Source organism: Anabrus simplex, chromosome 1 (genome assembly GCF_040414725.1).
Source record: "Anabrus simplex isolate iqAnaSimp1 chromosome 1, ASM4041472v1, whole genome shotgun sequence".
Lineage (NCBI taxonomy): Eukaryota > Metazoa > Arthropoda > Insecta > Orthoptera > Tettigoniidae > Anabrus > Anabrus simplex.
In genome coordinates, this window is record NC_090265.1 from 251,448,093 (window position 1) to 251,476,054 (window position 27,962).

General features: G+C 36.3%; 1 protein-coding gene across 4 annotated transcripts in view; it reads left to right on the plus strand.

Annotated features, from left to right (window-relative positions):
- Positions 1–27,962, plus strand: part of FER (tyrosine-protein kinase Fer) — a 751,747-nt gene that overhangs the window by 602,882 nt on the left and 120,903 nt on the right. For all 4 annotated transcript variants that reach the window (XM_067159220.2, XM_067159229.2, XM_067159236.2 and 1 more), the window contains exons 5-7: positions 8,246–8,383; positions 12,917–13,129; positions 17,189–17,387. In XM_067159220.2, the coding sequence (XP_067015321.2) occupies positions 8,246–8,383; positions 12,917–13,129; positions 17,189–17,387 (550 nt within the window). The remainder of the gene's footprint in view (positions 1–8,245; positions 8,384–12,916; positions 13,130–17,188; positions 17,388–27,962) is intronic.

Genomic DNA, 27,962 nt, shown 5'->3' on the forward strand with positions numbered 1-27,962 from the left:
ATGTATGTATAATCCTATTTTTTTGAGAATCACTTGACAACAGCAAGGTGTATTATTATGGAACTCTGCATATATTTTACAATTGCATTACCGTAGATGCTGGGCTGATTGGCATTTCATTATTCAAAAGAGGGAGGGCTAAGATGGGAATCAAAATGGTTTCACCGATAGCTGCAGCACTTAAGTGCCGCCAGCACCCAGTATTCGGGAGATAGTGGGTTTGAACCCCACTGTCAGCAGCCCTGAAGATGGTTTTCCGTGGTTTCCCATTTTCACACCAGGCTACGGCTGTTTCTTTCCCACTCCTAGCCTTTTCCTGTCCCATCATCACCATAAGACCTATCTGTGTCAGTGTGACGTAAGGCAACTTGTAAAAAAAAAAAAAAAAAATTATTTCTAATGTTTTTGAAAATTGTTAGCTTTATTGAGAATTTTTAAAATCTTAAAATCTTTGTTATCAGTACAACTTTTTGGATAGAGCTAAACATAGTGAAGATATTACTCTTTTTTTTTTTTTTTTTTTTTTGCACAGTCCATCAACGTCATAGTTCACTGACACAGAAATATTGTTTAAGTCATCATGGGGGTAGTGGTAGTTGTAGTTGTGAATATGATGCATAATTGCATGATCATCTGCTCTTTTTAATCAGGAAGATAATGAAGATCAAAATGAGAAAAAACACGGGAAAGAACAAACACAGAACATTAATTATGAGATTGGGGAACTCTCTAGGGCTAAGATACTCTAATGTTGCCAAGCCAGAAGAGGACAATATATGATGGTCGACAATGTCCAGAGCTCCTAAAACTGATCAGCAATAACATAACAGTGACTGACTGTTGTAAATTGAGGTATGCTCTGTCTCTTCTGCTGCCTTCACCTCCACTAGATGGCATTACTGCTACAGTTGTACAAAAACTAGCCCATCAACAATGGGTACAACAGCTAGTTTGTGATAAATTCTTGTGAGATCTTTGAGGCCAAGCAATATTGGTCAATACAAAGAAAGGTGTCTGGTGGGGATAGCTGTTCTAGTAAACTGACAAAATTATGAGATCAATCTTGTTAACCACACAGGAGTTGTAACTCATTGTAATTTCCGCCGCTACTTTTCCGACATTTCGTACAGATATCTGTTCAAACTATCACGAAGGTAATAATTTATTACATTAAATAACACGATAAGCCTGTAAACATCGATTTAAAGAGAATTCACGGTAATTTCACTGGATAATCACGGTACTTAACAGTTTCTTGGATTGTTGACGATTGTTGCTACAAGCACACGATAGTAGTGTAAATAAATACAAAGTCAGCTGATTCATTATTCCGATAATTTGTAGTCTTAGTTCCCTGCATACTTTCCACCTTCGTTTATTCATCGAGTAAAAGTTAATAATCAAATTCCTATATCCCAATAATATTGCACTTCAAGCCCCCGGCGTGGTTTTGACAGAAATTATAGTAGGCAACCTCTTATTCTCAGCATTTAAGGACACTTTTATTCTCCGCCCTGCGTAGTAGGGAAAATAATACTAATCCACCAGCGGTAAAAGTTCATATAACCACACTTCAGCTGAAAATTGTAGTGTAGATACACTGTAGTATAGATACAGTAGCCTACATTTAGATAGTGCCGTATCTTGCCTGCTATATTCGTGTGTTATCTTTCGTGTGTATCTATTAGAGTGTAGTACTAATATAATTTGTCTAAGCATTTAGCTTTGTTGGTAATCTTTGAGTACAGTAGTTCTTGCAAATTTCATTTCTGATTGTGCTTAGTAGTGACAAACGGTACCGGGTATTGTAATTAGGATATGTCTGAAAGTAGTTAAAAAATTACTGTAGTGTACTGTACAGTAGTACTTCACTTTACAATGGCGAAAAATGAAAGTATCCTCCTATTCAATACATCATATATTCCGTCATTAGACGGAGTAAACAAGTTCAGACATGTTTCGGCTCGTTTGAGCCATCTTCAGTGAAAAAAATTAGGGGGGTTGGAATAATTTACATAATATGAGTTGAAAAAATGCTAAAAAACATAATGAAAGCGCAAATGAAAAAACAAACAAAAGAGAGCCTAGACGGAAACAAAATAGCACAAATATATAATATTTACATCAATATGCAGAGCAAAAAACAACTTATTGCAACAAAATTCAGTGAAACAGGAGTTAATTTGAAATAATAATTGATACTAAAAAACTGCGTTAACCTAAGAAACAAGGGAATGAGAAAACAAATGATGCAGATGGAAATGAATAATAGTAGCACATGGTGAGGTTGTGGACCTCATAGTTTACAAATTATTAGTTTATAAAAACGACAAAACAGTTTGAAATCGCTGTCAAAATCCTAGTGGAAACCCATCACATCAAAATGGTCAGGAGGAGAGCGGGAGCAAACATTTTGAGACAAACCAAGCCTGAATTAACCTGCAGGCGAAAAGCCTGTGATAAGGAGAAAAAAACACCTTAAATTTAAGGCTTCAGAAATAGCAGCATTCTTAATATCTTCTCAATCTAGCGGTCCCTTTTTTCATTATTGTTTCATAATGTTGGCTGGTGTTTTGCCTTATTATAGAGGGGTCGGAAGGGCTGCATATAAAAAATATGAGAAGCTGTGTTAGGTAGAAGACAGATGCATAGTAAATTGTAGTAATCTAGTGGAAACCGTCAATGAAGTTCTAATGGTGTGCAGTAGGTAATATCTTGTAACTGTACGGTAGTATACGAGTAATTTAGAATTTAGTGTGCTTATTTTATTATTATAAAATATTTGTGTAGTACTGGTGTAGTAGAGGTATCCGTAGAAACTCTTACTAAAATTCTGTTATTGTAATTAGGATAGGCTTAATTGCAGTTTGAAATTGTGTAGTTCTTGTTAATTACTTTCGATATTCAGTAATTAACATCAGTTTTTATCCTGTTAGAGGTTGTAGGATAAAAAATAGAGTACGACTAAGTAGTATTGTAGTGTAGTCGTATATTAATTACCATATTGTTGTGTGATCTTTGAGTACTATCCCAGACAATATATCCCTCCGTTCTTTTATTTTTTGCAAATAAGTTATTTTATTTTTATTTTCATTTTTTCCGTAAGAATGGCTAAGGAGCGCGAGTGTACGAACTGTGGGTGTGGCGAGGCATTGAGGGGTATGAGGGAGGAGTTGGAGAGTTTGAGGGAGATAATTAGGATTCTCACAGAAGACACGAAAGAAGATAGGACTCCCTCAAAAAAATGTACAGGTTACAGTAGGTGTACAAGAGGGAGGGGAAGGAAAGGGAGGAGTTCTAGAAGACAGGTGGTCTAATGTTCTAAGGGGAAGGAGATTTCAGGCTACGGGCTCTATTCAGGATCAGAATTCAGGACAGGTGTCTGTGCGAAATTGGTACGAGTCACTCAAGGTAGAACAACAGAGGGAAGATGAGGGACAGGGAACTGTTGCTGAGATGTGTGGAAGTAGGAGGAAGGGAAAAGGTAAGAAAGGGAAATGTAGAGTAGAGGATAGGAAAAGACAGGTGGAACAGGGCCATGGGAAGGAGAAAAGGGAGGAGGAAGTAGCTTCTGCAGCTATCAGGAAAGTTAGGGCTGACCAGGAGGGGAGGGGATCAAATGAGGTGGGTAGGGTTGAGGCTCTGGTCATGGGGGATTCCATCGTTAGACACGTGGGGAAAGTGTGTGGAGGAAAGGGAACCAGGGTAGAATGCTATCCAGGAATTAGGTTGAGGCAGATGTTGAGGAAAGTAGAAGAGAGGGAGGAGGGGAAGGAGAAGGTGGTAGTGTTTCACATTGGTACCAACAACGTGAGGCAAGCTGATATAAGTACCAACATAGTTGGAGATGTGTGGGATCTGGTAAATGCAGCACGGGTGAAGTTTAAGAAAGCAGAGATTGTTATTGGTGGAATACTGTGTAGGAGGGCTACTGACTGGAGGGTGATTGGGGATTTAAATGAGACTATGAAGTGGGTATGTGGAAATTTACATATGATAACAATGACATTTAAAATAAGATACAAAAGTTGAAAACTAGAAAAGCGGCTGGAATTGATCAGATTTCTGGGGATATACTAAAGACAATGGGTTGGGATATAGTACCATATCTAAGGTACTTATTTGGTTATTGTTTGGTCGGAGGAGCTATACCAGATTAATGGAGAGTTGCTATTGTAGCCCCTGTGTATAAAGGAAAGGGTGATAGACATAAAGCTGAAAATTACAGGCCAGTAAGTTTGACATGCGTTGTATGTAAGCTTTGGGAAGGCATTCTTTCTGATTATATTAGACATGTTTGTGAAATTAATAACTGGTTCGATAGAAGGCAGTTCAGTTTTAGGAAAGGTTATTCCACTGAAGCTCAACTTGTAGGATTCCAGCAAGATATAGCAGATATCTTGGATTCTGGAGGTCAAATGGACTGTATCGCGATTGACCTGTCTAAAGCATTTGATAGGGTGGATCATGGGAGACTACTGGCAAAAATGAGTGCAATTGGATTAGACAAAAGAGTGACTGAATGGGTTGCTATATTTCTAGAAAATAGATCTCAGAGAATTAGAGTAGGTGAAGCTTTATCTGACCCTGTAATAATTAAGAGGGGATTTCCTCAAGGCAGTATTATCGGACCTTTATGTTTTCTTATATATATAACTGATATGAGTAAAGGAGTGGAATCGGAGGTAAGGCTTTTTGCGGATGATGTTATTCTGTATAGAGTAATAAATAATTTACAAGATTCTGAGCAACTGCAACGTGACCTTGATAATGTTGTGAGATGGACAGCAGGCAATGGTATGTTGATAAACGGGGTTAAAAGTCAGGTTGTGAGTTTCACAAATAGAAAAAGTCCTCTCAGTTTTAATTACTGCGTTAATGGGGTGAAAGTTCCTGTTGGAGATCATTGTAAGTATCTAGGTGTTAATATAAGGAAAGACCTTCATTGGGGTAATCACATAAGTGGGATTGTAAATAAAGGGTACAGATCTCTGTACATGGTTATGAGGGTGTTTAGGGGTTGTAGTAAGGATGTAAAGGAGAGGGCATATAAGTCTCTGATAAGACCCCAACTAGAGTATGGTTCCAGTGTATGGGACCCTCACCAGGATTACCTGATTCAGGAATTGGAAAAAATCCAAAGAAAAGCAGCTTGATTTGTTCTGGGTGATTTCCGACAAAAGAGTAGCGTTACAAAAATGTTGCAAAGTTTGGGTTGGGAAGAATTGAGAGAAAGAAGAAGAGCTGCTCGACTAAGTGGTATGTAATACCAATATAAATGGTCCGTTATTGGACATTATAAATTTTCCAGCTAGCTCATTCTTGGTTGCCAGCGTTTCGCCCTCGTGTGCTAGGGTGGGCTCGTCAGTTGGTACCTAGCACACCTACCAATACGCTGGCTAGTGCATACCGTGGAGGCCACTGCGTAGGCTAACTGGAGCCACCGGCAGTGCCAATGCACTAAGAGACTTTGTCTCATCACTAAAAATTGATTTATAGGAAGGGGAGTTAGGGATTAGAATAACTTACCAAGGGAGACGTTCAATAAATTTCCAATTTCTTCGAAACGCTAGCAACCAAGAATGAGCTAGCTGGAAAATTTATAATGTCCAATAACGGACCATTTATATTGGTATTATAAATTTGCTCATTCAGGACAAATATTTCAGATTCCCTATGGGAATCAACATCTATATGATCTGATGGCCAAGCAGGCATCAATTTTTAGTGATGAGACAAAGTCTCTTAGTGCATTGGCACTGCCGGTGGCTCCAGTTAGCCTACGCAGTGGCCTCCACGGTATGCACTAGCCAGCGTATTGGTAGGTGTGCTAGGTACCAACTGACGAGCCCACCCTAGCACACGAGGGCGAAACGCTGGCAACCAAGAATGAGCTAGCTGAAAATTTATAATGTCCAATAACGGACCGTTTATATTGGTATTATAAATTTTCTCATTCAGGACAAATATTTCAGATTCCCTATGGGAATCAACATCTATATGATAAGTGGTATGTTCCGAGCTGTCAGCGGAGAGATGGCGTGGAATGACATTAGTAGACGAATAAGTTTGAGTGGCGTTTATAAAAGTAGGAAAGATCACAATATGAAGATAAAGTTGGAATTCAGAGGACAGACTGGGGCAAATATTCATTTATAGGAAGGGGAGTTAGGGATTAGAATAACTTACCAAGGGAGACGTTCAATAAATTTCCAATTTCTTTGAAATCATTTAGGAAAAGGCTAGGAAAACAACAGATAGGGAATCTGCCACCTGGGCAACTGCCCTAAATGCAGATCAGTATTGATAGATTGATATTGATTGATTGATTGATTGATTGATTGATTGATTGATTGATTGATTGATTGATTGATTGATTGATTGATTGATTGATTGATTGATTGATTGATTGACTCGCTTATGGCTTCTGGTTGCATAACCATTCGTCAGTAGGCTTGAGATTTTCTTTTTTTAAAAGAGGAAATTCAGGATGTCTGTTCAGAATCCCTGGATTTTTCTGGTCCATAAGCAGTGTAATCTGTTACACATTTTATATTGCAGCTGATGGAGGACAAGATGAAAGAAAAATGACATCTCTAATTGTTGAGAGAACACAGTCTCTTATAATTCTTATAGCAAAGATAGTATTCAGATATAAAATAACTTTCTAATCATGTTCTATTCTGTTTGTTACTCACCAGTTCTTGACACATAACACTGTCTCTGGCCATTATCTAGACTAGCTTTAATGAACACTTGACCGGGCGAGTTGGTCAGAGGCATGTGGCTGTGAGCCCTTTCCTGTCCCATCGTCACCATGGTGTGACGTAAAGCAACTTAAAAAAAAAAAAAAGGATAAAACTACAGATTCACTTAACCGATACATATAGAAATTTATTGATGGAAAAATGAGTGAAGATGTATCAGGAAAGGCCCTTCTTTTATGTTCAAAAGAAGTTCAAACATCAAATATTTTGTTGATTCAGGATTAAAATTATTATATACAAATGGTGTTGAAGATAAAAGAGTACTGTTATTAACAAATACAGTAGCTGTGCTAATGTTGTTTTTTTTTTTGCTAGGGGCTTTACATCGCACCGACACAGATAGGTCTTATGGCGACGATGGGATAGGAAAGGCCTAGGAGTTGGAAGGAAGCGGCCGTGGCCTTAATTAAGGTACAGCCCCAGCATTTGCCTGGTGTGAAAATGGGAGATCACGGAAAACCATCTTCAGGGCTGCCAATAGTGGGATTCGAACCTACTATCTCCTGGATGCAAGCTCACAGCCGCGCGCCTCTACGCGCACGGCCAACTCGGCCGGTAGCTGTGCTAATTTCTTCAACAGTAGACCTTACCGTACCGTACTGTAGGGATGTTGATTGCAAGCAAATTTATGCACTCCTACAATATAATGTATTTAAGGTTCATTTGCCTTTACACATACCCATAGGAAAATGAACACAACAGAAATTGTTCTGATGGGCTGCATATCCACATGTGGCTGGGAGGCGTGACGAGCCTTAAGGAATATAATGGATAGGAAGAGCATTGGGACATACAAGGTTTTAGAAGTAAGCCATCGATATGATGATGATGGTGATGATGACATGCTAAGTGGAAATGCTGGTGAATTTCCTGAGGGGTTAAATGTTGCAAGTAAGGCACTATTTAAGAATATTCCAGTCACATCAGTGCATATTGAGAGATCCTTTTCAGCATATGAACTAATTTTGTCCAATAAGCACGACAGAAGTCTGTCCATTAATCTTGAAAAGGTTTTTGCTGTTAATTGTAATTCAAATTCTGTATGTGACAATATAAATGTGTACGTGGAAATGAAAGAAGTCTGAAGAGATAAACTACTTATCCTGGTTTTCAGTGTCCTTTTGTGGTGTTAAGTTAGTTTTGCATGTTTACTTCATGAAAAAATAAAAAAAGAAAGAAAAAGATGATTGCATGTATTTTAGTAAAACAAATAAATTTGTGGAAAAGAATGTTTAATGTAGTTGTGAGTATGAATACTCATTAATAAATAGTTACAATAAAATTTTTAAGTCCAGTTGTGTAATGAGAGCTATTTTGCATACAGTATTAAATATTTTTGTGCAGTATAACTTCATAACATTTATTGTCCTATTTTCCCATTTTTAGTGCCTTTTCAAGTACCTAAAATACTATTGTTTAGTACCTTACCTTCTGATGCCCATTTATTATACGATAAACATATTCTCCTTTTCTCTTAGGCGTACCATCCTCCAGGAAGTGGCTCAGTACTTCAATTTCTCATCTGAGAAATTTCGGGAGCTTCAGACCCGTATAGAAAGTAGTCTTGAGAGCATTCGGCCGAATGAAGAATACACAGACTTCACAGAGAGGCACAAGTGAGTACCTGTTTTTATTGATTTTCTTCAGCATTTTTCAACATGTACACTTATATTTTAGATTAGGCCTAACTGTTATTGTCTGATTTTTAATTATCATGTGACATATTTGAGACACTAACAATGTAGTATGATTATAAGGGCCAATTGAATTTAGTAGATATCATGTTACTATTTTAATCTGTTTAGAAATATTAATTTTTGATATGAAAGAAAACCATTGTAATCGTAATGATCATCATTATAACAAGTATTCAGATGGTCTGCACACTAATTTCAATATTTTGAACACACTGCAGTAAAGTGAAACTGTCCTGGATGGTTCTAAGCCTGAGTTAACTTTGTTGAGTGAATGCTGAGTGCACCACCAAACATAATTTACAAGCCATTTTAGTGTTGCTGGTCTCTGAAACTGGGTATTTATTTTTTCTTTATTAATTAAATTGTGAAGGGTAAAAATGGATCAAATGCTATTCAGAATATAGAAAACAGACTTACGAATACAGGCAGATCAATAAAATAACAGAATCAATTGAAATAGTTTCTGTTAACCATTGGAGTTGTTCTTCTTTTCTTTCATAGTCCATTTTGAATAAATAGTTCAATCATTCTTAAATATAGAAGTGGAAATCATGAATACATCTTTCAAAAATGAAACTCAAATATTGATAACAAATTATTTATTTGCATCATTTCACTGAGCATCTTTGGTGACCAAGGCCTAAGGTAACGACTAATGTGACGTCGCCGATAGTACACTTTCTGTATCAACAAATTTATACAAATTCACAGCAGCAGCATCTTTGGCGACCAAGTTCCACAGTGACAACTAATGTGACATCACTTTTGTCACACATTTTGTTGCGTTACATTACACAAATTTTCGGATGACCCACAGCCATAAGATATATTTATGTCAAAAAAAAAGAAAGAAACCACTTTTCCTTTTGCAAAAATCAAATGATCATAAATATGCCTCTTGGTCATGGCCGTCCATCAATGGCCACTATTTTCAGATGACCATCAGCCATAAGACTGTTGCTAGGTAACATTGTCTGGCCATCCATCCCTTCCTTACATCACAGCCTGCACGGCTGCTAGGGTTACACCCGTCACATTTTATGACGCTAACTTCCGTAACGCAAATATTCAGAAGATCCTCAGTCTTAAGACATATTATTTATGTCAATAAGACACGAAAAAAATATTCTACATTACCTGGTGACTGCACAGATCACAATGTGCACAGTGTGGCTAATCACCTTCCATACGACTGGTAATATGAGCTACACGTACTGGGTCATAACTAAGGAAAGTAGAGCAGTGTACAGGATCTGAGCTCTAACAGTCAGGAAAATAAATAGCGTTGTTGTGAGGCCTGGAATAAAAGACTGTGTCACCAAACATGGGTTAAATGATAACTACCTTAGCTAGGATGCAATCTCCAAACATGGGATCATCCACCTAGGCAGCTTGAGTGCCAGCAGTAATTACCTAAGATGTGTTCTCTCTGTCAGGATTGTGGGCAATCCTTCTAGAAAAATAAAGGCATAATATTTTGTTTCACACTGATCTCATAGGGACAGCCAGTTATTCGTCATTCTTTCTGTTCCCAATACAGTGGTTGGGTTGAGGTTGGTCATATCTGTGGATGTTTAAATGTGACAACTCTGTATCACTGGCCTCTGGCACATAAATGAAATCCTCTGGAACAAAGTTCTGTCAACTTGATGTCTCTTAAAAGTATTGGAAAGGAACAAACTAGTGCAAAACAAATTATGTACAGAAAAATAGGATCATCAAAAGTAATATAAATTAGGACATGCTAAATCTGTTTGAAGATATGGGGATTGTCATAATCCCTTTGTGTTTTTCTTTGTAAGTTACTTCTCTCTCTTCCCACACTAACCTGTCATTGTATATGTCCTCCCTTGTGTTCCTTTTGCTGTTCCTATCTTTATATACATGACTTGATTTGTAATTGTTTGTTCCTTTCCATTACTTTTATTGGCTTATTGGGTTCCTTCTCTTCTTTTGTGCTTGTGTTTGACTATGTTCCTAGTCTTTTACCACTGGTATTCATTTATATCTTTTGTATCTTCCTTTTTTTTCCCTGTGTTATTCTTATCATACACTTCCTGCAGTAAGATTGAAGATTTGTCAAGATAACCCCTCAGTGAGTGCTGAAGCCCACCTTCCTGATGAAGCTGCAAAGGAGAAACAAGTTTGTTGGGTACTGAGAAGAACTGGAATTGATGAGAAGAAAGCCAGTCTGTTTGACGATGACGATGTATGTAGATGTGGAGATTAATACCAATATAAATGGTCCATTATTGGACATTATAAATTTTCCAGCTAACTCATTCCTGGTTGCCAGCGTTTTTCCCTCATGTGCTAGGTTGGGCTCATCAGTTGGTACCTAGCACACCTACCAAGACACTGGCTAGTGCATACCATGAAGGCCACTGCGTAGGCTACTTGGAGCCACCGGCAGTGCCAATGCACTATGAGAGACTTTGTCTCTTTGCCAAAAATTGATGCCTGCTTGGCTATCAGATGAAATAGATGTTGATTCCCATAGGGAATCTGAAATATTTGTCCAGCTAACTCATTCCTGGTTTACTCATTCAGGACAAATATTTCAGATTCCCTATGGGAATCAACATCTATGTCGTGATGTGGAGATTGTCGTCATTTTTTGTGTTTTCTATTTCTCCATCTTCCTACACTGTCCTGTCATAGGGTACTACGTCCTATTTTGATGTTCCTATGTTTCTATACGTGATTTGATGTGTCTTAAAATGGAAAGGATGTAAAACAAATAACATTTCATGTCACAGGGCACGTTTCCTTATTATCTCACTTCCTTCTCTTCCTTACATCACAATAATACAGGCTACACAGAGGTTTAGAGTGATGAGACATCCTCTCTTGTTCAGACAAGTCTGTGTCCAGGGTCCAGATGAATATTCTAAAATTCACAAAAATCTTGTAATTCATAACAGTTGCATTCGGAAGATAATGGGTTCGAGCTCCACCGTTGGCAGCCCTGAAGATGGTTTTCTGTGGTTTGCCATTTTCACACCAGGTGAATGCTGAGGCTGTACCTTAATTAAGGCCAGGCCACTTCCTTCCCACTCCTAGCCCTTTCCAATCCCATAGTCCCCATAAGACTATCTGTGTTGGTGCGATGTAAAGCAACTTGTAAATAAAACAAAATTTATAACAGTAATTTGAAATTAAAATGTTGTTGAGAAACCCTCGAAATGAAAGATGTGAAATCTTTTGATCAGTTTTGTAATTTTAAACAGTTTCTGATAAGGGAAAGTAATCGTGTTGAATTTAGCAATTTACTCTGTATATAGAAAGAACATTTAAGTGTAAATAATTGAAGTGACTGTTGTTCAGTATTGTTCTAAGTTTCAGAGTATTTTTTATTTTTTATTTCATGACACATGGCAAGTGCAAATCAGATATTCTCATAAGTCTCAACTGAAATGAAATAGTTCAAAATAGAATGGTACAGTGCAATTTAAGGAATTTTTCCTGTGTATCTTGACATATTATGTTAGTTCAATGCCTACATTAAATTGGAACCCCACAGAAGTAACAATAAAGGATAATTACAGTGAACTTTAGTTTGATTAGATTAAGACATTTTAGAGTATACTGTATTTTCAAGTATGAATGAATATATTTTTCTCTTTGTTTCCTAGGTTATAATACCAATACAAATGGTCCGTTATTGGACATAATAAATTTTCCAGCTAACTCATTCCTGGTTGCCAGCGTTTTGCCCCCATGTGCTATAGCACACCCACCAAGACGCTGGCTAGTGCATACCATGGAGGCCACCACGTAGGCTAATTGTAGCCACCTGCAGTGCCAATGCTCTATGCACATCTATATCATCTGATGGCCAAGCGGGCATCAATTTTTTATAATGAGACGAAGTCTCTCATAGTGCATTGGCACTGCCGGTAGCTACAATTAGCCTACGCAGTGGCCTCCACGGTATGCACTAGCCAGCGTCTTGGTGGGTGTGCTAGGTACCAACTGATGAGCCCAGCCGAGCACACGGGGGCGAAATGCTGGCAACCAGGAATGAGTTAGCTGGAAAATTTATAATGTCCAATAACGGACCATTTATATTGGTATTATAAATTTACTCAATTTACAAATATTTCAGATTCCGTATGGGAATCGACATCTGTATCATTCCTAGGTTATCATCCTTTCTTTCCAACCTTGTTCCTCTTTTTGGGCAATTTGGTCCTCTGTTTTATCTGTGTGCATCTGGCCATCCTGAAGATTCCTCTAGCTCCTAACATTACTGCAGTTCACTTTGGACACTATAAATCCATCATACTAAATCTATTATATTTAGTATAGCTAATTATCTTCTTTCTCGGTCAAAGTATGATATAAGTCATGCACGGCTATTGTAAAGTATTCTGAGCTGTTGAATACTCTTTTATTCTTTTATTTTCAACCTTGCACTGACTAGACTGTTGATGTATTTTATGTTTCTAGAGCCCCCACAACCCAAGTGTCATTCACGTTCGATGACAGCCTAGTGGAAGATACCTCAGGGAAGCTGTTACCAAATCAGTTAGCTGTGGACAACCTGACAGTGGAAACGTTACGAAGCAAATTGGTAGATCTAGAGGCTGCCCTCAAAGAAGGGCAGGAGAAGCTCACAGACCTAACCAACAATGGACGACCCAACTCAGATTCGCTACGCAGGTGAGAAGATAACATTTTACTTCATCCCATAGGTGGTCAACCCACACAGTACACAGCAAGTGTAGAGTTTAAAAGGTTTCACTTCACCTTATCTCAATCCCACCTCCCTTCCCCCATCCAGCTAAACACCCTATGAATCTTCAATATTATGTGTTTCTAATAATCATTTCTGTTGGATAAAAATAGAATATCATATTTTGTAAGAAGATAAAAATAATTTTATATTTGATTCAAAACCAGTGCTAATTAATGGCTTTTACATAGTAAATGAAACCTATTTTTTGCATAATTTTTTTAAATAAACAGAAGAAATACAGTAAGAAGAAATAACACCTACAAATTAAATAACGTATTCCATACTGATAGCACTAGCATAAAGTGAAAGAAGTTTAGTTCTTAGTGAGGCTTTTTGGTGTTCTTTTTGTTCTCTAGTTTTTCAATGTTGAATGATGTTGCCACAAGCAGGCAAGTAGGACAGAATGGTCTAAGATCTGCAGTATTGTTAGGTTTGAATAAGGGTTCCTCGACAAAATTGATTAAATCTTTCGTTACCTACTCCTATTGCATTCAGACTTTCCAGCATTCCTCTTAGGGTATCCTGTAGTACAAAATTCAGAGAATGTGCCAAGCAGTGCATAAACACAGCTTTATTTCAACTGCTATAAAATTTAGCCTGCACTTGATTGTAGACACCAGCCATGATAGCTGTCCCATTGTAATTTTGTCTTCAACAGTCAGATGTCAACTATTGCACTATCTAAAGTAACTCAGCAAGTAACATGTATTGGGTACTTTTGGCTTTACTGTTTAGAAATAACATAATTAAACATGATCCTTTTTAAATGCGATCAAGTCAAAATAGTTTTAACCTGCTGGACATAGGCCTAATGAAGACTATAATTGAGTATGATATATCCAGCCAATTTACAATAAAGAGCTGCAGAAAGAGATTAATGATGTATAGCTTTGCATATTTTATTTTATTTTCTTCTCTCTTCTCCAACTTAATTACCTTTTTTTAATAAAAAATTTGTTATATGTTTGAGGCATCGACCTATAGAGATCTTTTGCCCCTACTTGCACCAGATGACATGAACCTGCGTGTAATTGGAATTGTGGAAGTGTAGAGTGTTGAATGTGAGGAAAGGAATGTTAAGGATGACACAAACACTCAGTCCTCAGGGCAGGGATATTAATTATTTACAATTAAAAACCCCTGACCCGGCCGGGAATCGAACCCGGGGCCACCGTGTGACAGGCGGATGCTTTGCCCCCTACACCATGGAGCCGGACAACTTCATTACCTAATTTTGAATTATCTTTGAGTGGTATAGACACATAAGTTCACAAGAAATGTAGAACTGCTTGTTGTTGTTGTTGTTATTATTATTATTATTATTATTATTATTATTATTATTATTATTATTATTATTATTATTATTATTATTATCATCCTTCAGGCTAGCAACCCGTCGGAAGGACATTTGATTGCTTTCAAGTCTTGCAAAAAGTAAAATGCAAGACCGTAACGGGTCACATGGCCCAATACTTGGAAGGAAGATGATGATGATGATTATTATTATTATTATTATTATTATTATTATTATTATTAGCCACATTGGACCACTTGAGTTGTTCCAAGTTCACTTTCTCTTTGAAGGTTGTACTGTTTGTTATTTTGTGATCTGTCCAGTACTTCTTCATTCGTTCCGATCGTCATTTTCTCAGTTTGTCTAAAATCGCTATAGCCATTCTGTGTGTCATTTCTGCTGAAAATTTGTAAGTCTTAAGAAGGGTGTTAATTTTATTTTCGCCGGGCGAGTTGGCCGTGCGGTTAGGGGCACGCAGCTGTGAGCTTGCATCTGGGAGATAGTGGGTTCGAACCGCACTGTTGACAGCCCTGAAGATGGTTTTCCATGGTTTCCCATTTTCACACCAGGTAAATGCTGGGGCTGTACTTTTATTAAGGCCATGGCCGCTTCCTTCCCATTTCTAGGCCTTTCCTATTCCATCATCGCCATAAGACCTATCTGTGCTGGTGCGACGTAAAAAAAATTTTGTTCTCTGCATATGCTATCTTGAGTCCAACTGCTTTGACATCTTGCTGAATTTTGTGGATCTATTGTCCTCCTGTCTTCTTTTCAGGTCACTAGTTGTTGAAAAATCCGGTTTCCTGGTGCAGCCGGAAGATCTGAAAGAAATACTAGAAATATAATCCTCTTATATAAATAGAGAAAAACAATAAAACAGAGATAATATCTTTTTTTTTCCTTTTCTACTATTGTCCTTGTTTTAATTTCCTTTCACACAGCTTTAGGGACCCTTTGAATGAAGAGCCACTCCCAGCTTTGAATTGTGCCACTTCATAAATCAACTGTGATAACATTATCGCTTCATACTGCTTGCTTCTCATAGCGAGTTGGTGACACATTCATGGACCCAATTCCCTCATGCATACTGACTCCATTGTTTGGTCTCGATACTACCAATACTCCTGGTCTTTTCTTCATCTCCTCATAACTTTCTTCTTCGTTTTGATGAGGCCTGTTAGGGACAACGTGTGATTTTCAGTTCCATCCTTCCTTGTTGTTTCCTCTTTGTTTCTTTCCAGTATTCCTTCATCATTGCACTATGCTTTTTTCTTCTCTCCTCAGACCACTTTGGACTGGGTTTTCATTTCATTCTTCCTTGGAATCCTTCCATTCTTAAAAAACTTTTTCTTAAAATCTCTCTTTGTATAATTTTGTCTTCTCTTATTTTATTTCTTTCTTTCTTGACCTCTTGTATCAAGCTCATTGTCAACTTTTTCTCCCAAAGGTACTTGAATATCTGTTTTGTCAATCTGTTACAATCCATTCTATAGATATGTCCAAAAATGTCCATAAATTTTACTTTTGAATCTGTCTCTATAAGTGTTTCCTGTATTAGGTTTGCTAATTTAGATTTCACTCCAAATTTCTGTATTGTTTTATGTAAGGTTTATCTATCAACAGGATCAAAGGTCTTTTTAAAATCCACAAATGTCACTAATATGTCCTTGGAGTTCAGAATTCTATGATGAATTCTAATCAATAAATATTGATTTTAAATTAATATTTGTTCTGAGCAAGATCTACCTTTTTGAAATCCACCCCGATATTCACCTAATTGCTTGTCAAGTGTTGTTTCTAATCTGTTCAGGTAGATTTTTGAGAATACCTTGTAAGCAATTTGCACCAGGGATACTTCTCTATAGTTATCGACATTTTACTTGTCGCCTTTTTTATGCAATGGGCGTATGTGGGTCACTTTCCATTCTTCCAGAATCTCATTTCTCCAAATATTCTGAAAGATTAACTGTAGCTCTTGAATGTTTTTCGGTTGAGACCATTTCAGAAGTTCACTTGTTATAGAGTCCTCTCCACTAGCTTTATTATTGTTTTTTAAGTTGTTCTATTATTTCCTTAATTTCTTCAACAGTGGGTGGTTTATCATCTTCTATATTTTAATTTATGTTTAGGAATTCCAACTTATGGATTGGTTCAGGGCAGTTTAAAAGTTGATCAAAATTCTTTACTAGTATTTCACAGTTGTCAGAATTGTTTAGGCCAATTCTACCATTTCATCTTGAAACATTTACTAGGCCTTTAATTTACTCTTTAAGATCTGATAGAAGTTTTGGATGTTATTTTTAACAACACTGTCTTGCAATTCAATAAGTTGTGATTTTTCAAAAGATCTTTTAACTCTCCTTATTATTCTTGCAGTGACTTTCCTTTGTTGTTTGGATTGTTCATAGTCATCCATCCTTCTAGAGAATTTTCACTTTTTCCATTGATTTGTTCTTTCCATTAATGCATCTTCACATATTTCATTCCACTATGGTTTCCTTTTAGGTTTGGCTAGCCCAAATGTTTTCTGAGCTGCATTGGCTATTTCTTTAGACAGATCTTGCCACTTTCCATGTTCATTTACTTTAAATTCTTCCTGAAATGCTTCTAAGATAATATCTACATCAGTACCTTTCCTTTTACCATACTGAATCAAGTTGTGTTATTCTTTTTTTTTTTTTCCTTCCAGGCATTCCAGTAGCAGCAGCGATGCAGGTCGCAAAGAAGCCATCGAGAGGCGATGCCAGGAACGTAAGCTACAGCGCCAAGTAGAACTCATTAAGAGTGCCCTAAATGAGTTGGGCTGTGAAGAGGTGCCATCTGGATGTGATCTTAACGTTGATACATCCTTCATTGAGCCTCCAGAGACCCCACCACAGCAGCAACAGGTAGGATTGAGTAGGGGCTGGGGAAGAGGTATGCTGACTGGTAAGCAATACATAGCTGATCTCCATTGTATTGTCTAATTTAGAAGAGAGAGAGAGAACTGATACCTGTAAGAATTCCTGTTTTCTTATTTCTGAAGTCATATACTAACTGATAAACTACATTGATACCATTTCTTTTATTCAATTACATAACATTTGAATTCATAATTCTAGCGTCCTTTAGAAAGCATTTCTCAAAATTTTCCTTGTACCTAGATAGTCCTGTACTAATACATAAAATTCAATTATTCATGAGAAGGGGTCTGGTTGAATGAGAAGAAATTAAAGCGATCATTCATAAGTAATGAACATGACTAGTGGTTTAACATTCCACTAATTCAGAAAAGCGATAGGAAATGGCTTGGACTGAGAAGGAAGCAGATGTGGCTTTAATTAAGGAATAACCCCCAGCATTTTCTTCGTGTGAAAATGGGAGACTACTGAAAAATTCTTCAGGGGAGCTCGAACCCTCCATTTCCTGTAATGAAAATGGAATAGATAAGTGACTAATAAAATCAAATATAGAAAGTCAGGAATGAAGATAGGAATGTTCACATTGATAAAGAGATCGAGAGTTAAGTTATATAAATCTGCTTTTCTTGAGTCATAGAGTAATGAGAGTGCAGAGTACTAAATTCTTAGGATTCATTATAGGTGAAAATCTGTCATGGAGTAATCAGGTGGAGACTATTTGTAATAAAATTATCCCTGTGATTGGTATCCTTAGTAGATTGAGATATAATTCTCCCATGGCTCTTATTGAAAGCCACATTTCTTATATGATACATGTCTGGGCATGCTATAATAAAGAATTATTTGGAAAGGTAGCAGTCCTTAGGAAGAGAGCACTAAAAATAATTTTCGATCTGCCCATTCTGACACTGACTAAAGATTTATATAAGCATCGTAATATGTTATCACTTCCAAATCTCTGCATAAAGGCTTCTATAATCTATATATATATAAAATAGCTTGTCCTGACTGACTGATTCATCATCGCCGAGCCAAAACTACTGGACATAAAGAAATGAAATTTTGGGGATATATTCACATTATGATGTAGGTGCTCGCTAAGAGAGGATTTTTGGATATTCCTTCGGTAAGGGGGTGAAAAGGGGGGGTGAAATTTTAAAATGAGTGTATCTATATCTCAAAACTTTAAACGTTTATAGATGTGAAAATTGGTATTTAGAATCTTCTTTAAAAATAAGGAAACACGTATTTTTTTGTTTTCAGAAAATCCCAATAGGAGGGGTGAAAAAGGGTGAAAATGGGGCAAAATGGGTTGAATGCCTTTAATCAGGATACCGGTACTTATATATCTGAAACTGAAGATATTACAGACCTCAAAATTGGTACTTTTGATCTCTTTTAAAAATAAAGAAACACGTATTTTTTTGTTTTTGGAAAATCCAATTAATGTGAGGGTGAAAAGGGGGTGAATTTTTAAAATGAGTGAATCTATATCTCGAAACTTTTAAAGTTTGCTGATGTAAAAATTGGTATTTAGAATCTTCATTAAAATTAAGGAAACACGTATTTTTTTGTTTTCGGAAAATCGCAATAGGAGGAGTGAAAATGGGTGAAAAATGGGTTGAATGCCTTTAATGAGGCTACTTATATCTCAGAAACTGAAGATATTACAGACCTGAAAATTGGTGTTTAGATCTCCTTTAAAAACCAAGGAGCACTTATTTTTTTGTTTCTGGAAAACCCAATTAAGCGGGGGGTGAAAAGGGGGGTAATATTTTAAAATGAGTGTATCTATATCACAAAAATTTTAAAGGTTATAGATGTAAAAATTGGTATTTAGAATCTCCTTTAAGAATAAAGAAACACGTATTTTTTTGGTTTTCGGAAAATCGCAGTAGGAGGAGTGAAAAGGGCTGAAAATGGGTTGAATGCCTTTAATGAGGCTACTTATATTTCAGAACCTGAAGATACTACAGACCTGAAAATTGGTGTTTGGGATCTCCTTTAAAAATAAAGAAACACGTAATTTTTGTTTTTGGAAATCCAATTAATGGGGGGGGGGGGTTGAAAAAGGGGTGATTTTTTAAAATGAGTGTATCGATATCTCAAAACTGTTAAAGTTTATAGATGTAAAAATTAGTATTTAGAATCTCCTTTAAAAATAAAGAAACAAGTATTCCTTTTTTTTCGGAAAATCCCAATAGGAAGGGTGTAAAAGGGTGAATAATGGGTTGAATGCCTTTAATGAGGCTACTTATATTTCAGAACCTGAAGATATTACAGACCTGAAAATTGGTATTTGGGATCTACTTTAAATGTAAAGAAACACGTATTTCTTCGTTTTTGGAAAATCCAAATATTGGGGGGTGAAAAGGGGGGTGAATTTTTAAAAATGAATGTGTCTACATCTTAAAACTTTAAAATTTTCAGATGTAAAAATTGGTAGTTAGAATCTCCTCTAAAAATAAAGGAACACGTATTTTTTTGTTTCCTGTAAATCCCAATGGGAGGGATGTAAAAGGGTGCAAAATGGGTTGAATGCCTTTAGTGAGGATACATATATCTCAGAAACGGAAGATATTACAGAACTGAAAATTTGTATATGGGATCTCCTTTAAAAATAAAGAAACACGTATTTTTTTAGTTTTTGGAAACTCCAATTAATAGCCGTTAAACAGAAGTGAAAAAAAGGGGTGAATTTTTTGAAAGAATATCTTGGAAACGTAAAATGTTACAGACGTAAAAAGTGGGTGTTTGTAATCTCCTGTAAATCTAAAGAAACATAGGTGATTTGTTTTTGGAAACTCCACTTAAGGGGAACCCAAAAGGGGTGAAATTTTAAAATGAGAATTTTTACAGTATATCTAAAAAACTCAACACGTTACAGAAGTGAAAAATGGTATTTTTATCTCTATTAAACATAAAGAAACGTGTATTTTTAGTTTTCGGAAATACCACTTGGGTGGAGGGGGGTGAAAGTGACTGAAAAAGGTGTTGAATTCTTTTAATTAAGCTACTGATATCTTAAAAATGAAGATGTTACAGACGTGAAATTTGATATTTGCAATCTGCTTTAAAAATAAGGAAACACGTATTCTCGGAAAATCCAATGAAGGGGGGCGAGGCGGGTGAAAGAATTGAAAAATTAATTGACTTTCATTGTATGAGAATATATACATCTAACAAAAACTAAAGTTGTTACAGACGTGAAAATTCGTATTTGGATCTCCTTTAAAAACAAAGAAAAACGCGTTTTGGGAGGGAAACTATCTTGGGGGGCGGGAGTGTAAAGGAGTTGAATTCCTTTCATGAGGACACATAAATCAAAAAGTGAAGAGGTTAGAGTCGTGATAATTGGTATTTAGAAGATCCTTTACTATTAAAGAAACAAGTATATTTTACTGGAAAATTCACTTGGGGGGGGGGGGAGTAGTTTGAAATGAAGTGAAAAAAGTAAATTATTTTTATGGGGATACTTATATCTCAAAACTGAAGGTAATAGACGTGAACATTGGTGTTTGGAATCTCCCTTAAACATAAAGAAACACGCCTTCTTTTAATTTTTTGGAGGGGGGGGGAGTTGGCAGTAAAAACTTAAATGCGGTGGGGTGTAAAAGGAGGTGAGACCAATTGATTTTACTGTTCTTAATGTAGTTATAAGGGTCCTCCGTTGCTCAGGCGGCAGCGCGCCGGCCTCTCACAGCTGGGTTCCGTGGTTCAAATCCCAGTCACTCCATGTGACATTCGTGCTGGACAAAACGGAGGCGGGACAGGTTTTTCTCCGGATACTCCGGTTTTCCCTGTCATCATTCATCCCAGCAACACATAATAGTAATAATAATAATAATAATAATAATAATGTTCCGCACCGTCGTCAAATGTGCGGACAGCTCTGGAAACGGCTCCTGGACGGGTAATGGCTAAGAATGCAGTCCGACCGCGGGTTCAGTGCCGCCAAGGCACCCAATATGACACCACGCCGGATCTCCTGAAGGATTTTATCCAGACTAAAAATGATTATAGGAAAATACGGTATGGCAAAGATTTACGGACCCAACTGACCGGGAAGAATACCTGAGTCTAGCTCGGGAAGTACGAAATCTATTGCTGGAAAGGAGGATTGAAAAATGGGAGGAAACGTGCCGTAATCTAATAGAAAATGAGTCAGATCGGGAATTTTGGTGGATTCTCGCTGAAAACGAGTCAGATCGCGAATTTCGGCGGATTATATATCTAAAAAATAAGCATTCAATTATAAATTTCAGTATAATACCGTAGCGAAGCACGGGTACCTTGCTAGTTATGATATATAAAATTTAAAATAAATTAGTCTGTTCAAACATATCCATAATTAAAAATTCACAGATTGATAATTATGAAACAATAATATTGTTTATAACTTTCAGTACAGTCAGATTCATTCAACTAATTATGGTCAAAATTATCTTTGGCATTTTTCTATAACTATATGTAACTCACTTCTAAAAAATATAAAAATTTTACCAGCTTTATCTATTTTCAAGAGTAATGTAACTAAATACTTAAAATAGTATGGTAATTATGTTTATGAAGCTTTGCCCTATCTTATCTATTACATCATGTTAAATTCATCTCAAAAGGACATGTTTTTGATAAACAGGCAAACATTAATTTTGCCTAGTTCCTTTATATAAATTGACATTCAACAGATATATTACACTTTTGTACACTAATTTTATCATTATTGTAATTAAATTTACATTGAGCAATTCACTCCAATATTCAATTTAATATTACCAGTATTATAAAATTATATTAAAATAAAATAATTTGTAACATTATTCAAATGATGGCTAATTTAAAGCCTACACTTTTTAATAATTCCTATAATAATATCTATTCTAAAGCTTATCCCATAAAATATTATATTCAACTAACAACTAATATATCAGTAAAAAAAAAAAGCTGCTGTTGAATACTGAATTAAATTAATTTCTTGGAGAATCAGATATCTTAAAAACTGACTAATATTTCATTACAAACTTGTTATTTTTGATAATAATATTACACAAATTAGTTCTTTTTAATTCGGAAAAAAATCTCTATTTATTTTTAATAAACCCTAATACACAAGGTACAATATTAATTTACTTTCCTAAAAATCCATTTTCAACTTTTTTTCAATTTTCCCCTACAATACTACTTCACTATAAATAAATAAATTTGTTCTATTCCTATACTAAAACATAAATTAATTAATGTTACTTCAATAAAATAAATTCTTACCTCACTAACTTTTAAATTTGTATTTTCAAAATAATTCAAATTGCACAAACATCCCCTCAGTGTAAATGAGATGCTTCACTTTAAGCTTCATTTTGCATTCTAGATACACTTTCCAGTACATCTGCTATGTTACGACTTATCTCACCTTATAATGAGAGTGACGGGCGATGTGTGCATGTTTTAGAGCTAAAATCATATTATCATAATATAACAATATTACTTTCAAATCCACCTTCAAATACACTACTTTCAATGCAAGATCCATTTAAATTCTTCTGTTGTAATCCATCTCTTACTTGGTTATAAGCTGCACCTTGACTTGACATACACTCTAATAAGAGTTAGAGAAAATTATCACTCTAAAAAAAATAATCTTACGAGGACAGTATACAAACTGAAAACAAAACCAAGTTGAATATAACGTGTATTATCAATTATAGGACAGATTCCTCTGAAAAGACTAAAACACCGCCAAATTCTTTGAGTTTCAAGAACGTAACTATTACTACTCAAGTAAACCCTTTACATTTGAAATAATAGGGTATCTAATCCTAGTTTATAATTCAAATTTCAAAGCTTCATATATATATATATATATATATATATATCCTAAAGCCCTATATAGATTCAAAATTCTACCTTAAAAGTCTACTTCTAAACTTGCAAAAAAACTATTAACTTCAATCAATCAATCAATCAATCAATCAATCAATCAATCAATCAATCAATCAATCAATCAATCAATCAATCAATCAATCAATCAATCAATCAATCAATCAATCAATACTGATCTGCATTTAGGGCAGTCGCCCAGGTGGCAGATTCCCTATCTGTTGTTTAATAGCCTTCTCTTAAATGATTTCAAAGAAATTGGAAATTTATTGAACATCTACCTTGGTAAGTTATTCCAATCCCTAACTCCCCTTCCTATAAACGAATATTTGCCACAATTTGTCCTCTTGAATTCCAACTTTATCATATTGTGATCTTTCCTACTTTTAAAGACACCACTCAAACTCTCTCTGCTATCTCTCCACTGACAGCTCGGAACATACCACTTAATTGCAATTTACAAACTTCATCATATAGATCCTTATTGATACAGCTTAATTAAGAACTAGTATTGGGTTTAATGGTCCACCCAATCAATACACTTCACTTTACAAGTGAGAACACATTCAATGTTAAAATATGTTATGCATTCTTGGGTACATGTTTCATGTTCTTTAAGTCTTCTTCAGCCATAGCGTCTCTTATCTAATTAAAATAATTATTACTGTCTAATAATTTAAAATGGATGAACTTGCATCCTTTCTAAATGTTTGAAAACATACTAAACAATACAAATGGTTTTTCCATAAAACTGTCCATCACTCTCTTACAGAAATTATCTACATGTTAACTAATAACGTTTACTTAGCCCTACGTATAACCGCGGTGGCTGGCACGACTTTAGCCGGCTACATATTGTATTACTAACTAATTACATTGTGAATATAGCCACCATTGTAATTGCAATTGGTCTGTATTGCACCAAGAAGAACCTTGGCTCAGGTGCCTATATTGAAATGAAATCATATATATAAGGGAACACATAACAGAAAAAACACAATGACAGGTCAGTGTGGGAAGAGAGAGAAATAGAAAGAAAACAAAGATATGACTTGATTTGATGAGCTTCAGGACAAACATGGAAACTCATGCACCACACTTTCATATACTACTGGCTTCAGATAGATGAGCCTCTCCTCATCAATCCTAGATTTTCTACATGTAAAGTGTTTCACCTTGTTTTCTTGACACATCATAAGCCCAAAAGCTCATATCGTGTCTAGAACAATTTTGTTATACTTTCATTGACTTGACCTGTCTCAGTCTCATCCTTGGTTTTGAGAATATGAAAGTGACTGTGGTATGAACAATATGCCATTCCTTATACAGCCAGTCCTTGTAATAATGGTGTGAAAATGTCACTCAGTTGGCATGTCCATTACAGTAGGCTTGGCAGACTGATATATTATCTGCGCACTTTTTAGTGATAGATTTTTGTACTCGTTGGAGAAGTAAGAAGGGTTCCGTTAATACTGCCAACTGAATGGAAATGAAATCTGAATTGAATCGATAATATGATCGATCGATATGAATTTTATAAACCTTTATTATTTTAAGCAAACAACTGTGTCACACACACAATATATAATACTATATAACATTTCCCATTGCGAAACGTGTTCCTAGCATGAATTCTATAGTTTGGCTTTGCTGTGTAAACAACAACAGTACGAGTACTTAAAGTGTACGCCAGATGTCGCACAGCGATGATAAGCGATTCTTAGTTTGTGTTTCAAAGGTTGCCAATACGAATCTCGAAGATAACCGAAGTCGACCACTTCAGCACTAGGGTGTAAATCTATCACTAAAAAGTGCGCAGATAATAGCAACTTCGTGTATGTGAGGAAAGCAACAGGAAATTACTTAACTTCTTATTTCCCTAGTACAAATCTTTAGTGATGTCTAAGCCATCTATGACAGCTGATGACAGAGATGTTGTGGATCCAACCAGCCTTTGGACTGAGGACGCAATATACATGCTGAGCAGTACAGTAACTCTGTAGAGTAGTGCTGATATTATCCTCTCCCATTAGTTATATATAATTACTCACACCCATCACATTTATACAGCCGGGTAGTAATTGTTTTTCTGTTTCCATGATTGGGTTTGATTCCAGCTGAGGTCAGTGACATATGAGAGTATTTAATGTGGCAGTTCCTATGGGATAAAGTTTGACATCCCAACATCTCATATAGTGTATAGCACCAGAAGGAACATTTAACACTCATAATCATCATCATAATCATCATCATATATAGATCATGAAGGAAGTAGTGCTCCCTCTTCCAGAAACTGCATTACTTCAAGGGTTCTGCCAAAAGTGGAGAAACTTTTCAGTAAGTCCAAGTGACATAATAAAACGTCTGTTAATGTGTGAACTGAAATGCTCATCATTTCCACAAAAGGCAAACTCCTAAATTAGCAGTGCTTTCTTACCCTTAGCTGGCATTCAATCTGTCATTTGTCTTTTTGATTTTTTTCAGTATCATAATGTTTACATGGACTTTTTATGTTCATTAAGTCTCAGTGTAATGATGCCTGTCTTCAATTACTGAAGCTGAGGTGAGAAAAAATAATTCCCAAGCAGCCTTGACTTTCTAAACATATAAGGTATTCATACCTCAGTTTGTTCTTTTGAAAGCCTTTGTTCTAAAGAATTTTGTTCTTTCAAGAGTCTTTGTTCAATTTATTGTGATTTTTCAGCATATCTTCACATATTTACTTTGATTTTGAAAGATCTTTACTTTTTTTTTTCTTGTGAGATACCATATTTGGCAAAGTCATTACATGTTTCTTCATTAATAATCCATAACATCAGATTCTGTCAAATCGCATTTTTCAATTGTATTGTTTTTTAAATATACAGACCTCAACTTGGCAGGTTCGATCCTGGCTCAGTCCGGTGGTATTTGAAGGTGCTCAGATATGTCAGCCTCGTGTCGTTAGATTTACTGGCACGTAAAAGAATTCCTGCAGGACTAAATTCCGGCACCTTGGCATCTCCAAATACTGTAAAAGTAGTTAGTGGGACGTAAAGCAAATAACATTATTATTATTATTATTATTATTATTATTATTATTATTATTATTATTTAAAATACACGCTATATTAGACACTTATTTGGTTCAGTGCTGACCAACAGGATATCACATTCATAATGTGTTTTTTGGATAAACATTATCACCTTATAAATAATAATAATAATAATAATAATAATAATAATAATAATAATAATAATAATAATAATAATAATAATAATAATAATAATAATAATAATAATAATAATAATAATGTCCCGGGCATGACGTTAAACTGCGTCCACAAACCGAGTGACCACCGGTATAAGTGGTCCTCCTCTACCAAGTGCCAACGGCCTCTTCGGAGGACAGATGAGCGGGTAGAGGTTCAGGGCACTCTCTTGCCCTTGGGGTGGGAAACTGCCCCTAAAGGCGGAAGAGCCACTAGATGGCCAACGGCATAGGATAATAATAAATCCAGTAGCGTCTGTTCACCTATTTGGTGCGGCAACTGGTCAGCGTCTGTACTCCGAGTTGGAGCGGCTGCCTCAGAAAACCTTCAGGAACTCACCCACCTGATTGTACTCCGATCCCTTGGGATCAACCCAATCGCTTGAGAACAAGCACACCATGATTCGTGCAAGTAAGAACAACATTACTCCAGGTGGTAACCAATCCACCCGCCAACTGAAAACGAAGGCGGCAACCGGCCACTCGGATTCTGGAGGAGCCGGGCTGACACGAAAGAGAGAGTCGGAGCTCTCTGGCAAACTTCCCACTAAAACGCCCTTCTACATCGGCACGCTAAACGTAAACACACTCCTACAAGTAGGAAAACTTCTCAGATTAACATCAAAATTAGATCAGCAAAAAATCCAGCTACTCGCCGTACAAGAGACCAGACTCACTGAGTCGGAGACGTCAGAATATGGTAACTAGCGCATTTTCAAGAGCAAAACTACACGAACAGTAGGAAAAGCCACACCAATGTTAGGCATGGCCTTTATCGTACACAAAAAGATCGTGAACTCCGTAGAAGAGATCATACCCATAAACAACAGACAAATGACCTTACGACTTCGCTGTGCAAATCGCCACTACACCTTTGTAAATGCCCACGCACCCACCAACGACTGCAAAGATCAGAAACAAACAGAAAACTTCTGAAAAAAACTTGAAACCACACTCATCAAAATACCTGAAAAAGACACCATCATTCTCCTCGGCGATTTCAACGGTAAAATTGGTAAAGAAAAGTGCTACAGAAAAACCGCAGGAAGATTCTCAGCACACGAAAAGACCAACAAAAATGGCAAATGCCTCATTGAGCTCTGTCAACAACACAACCTGAAAATCATGTCAACATCCTGACGGAAAAACACCAATAAGCTCTTCACATGGGAATCACCCAACACCTGCTGCGGCAAACACCAGATCGATCATGTCGCCATCTCCTTCCCAGCACGAAAAGAAGTACACAATGTTCAAGTTCGCAGAGGAGCCAACATTGACTCGGACCATCATCTAACAAGAATCAAAGTGAAATTTACCCCAAAACGCTTCTACCAGAAATCCAAGGCAAACAAAAATTGGACACAGCACAAATAAAAACATCAAATCTCAGGGAAACATGGGAAAAAATCCCAGCCAAAACTTGGAACGAATTC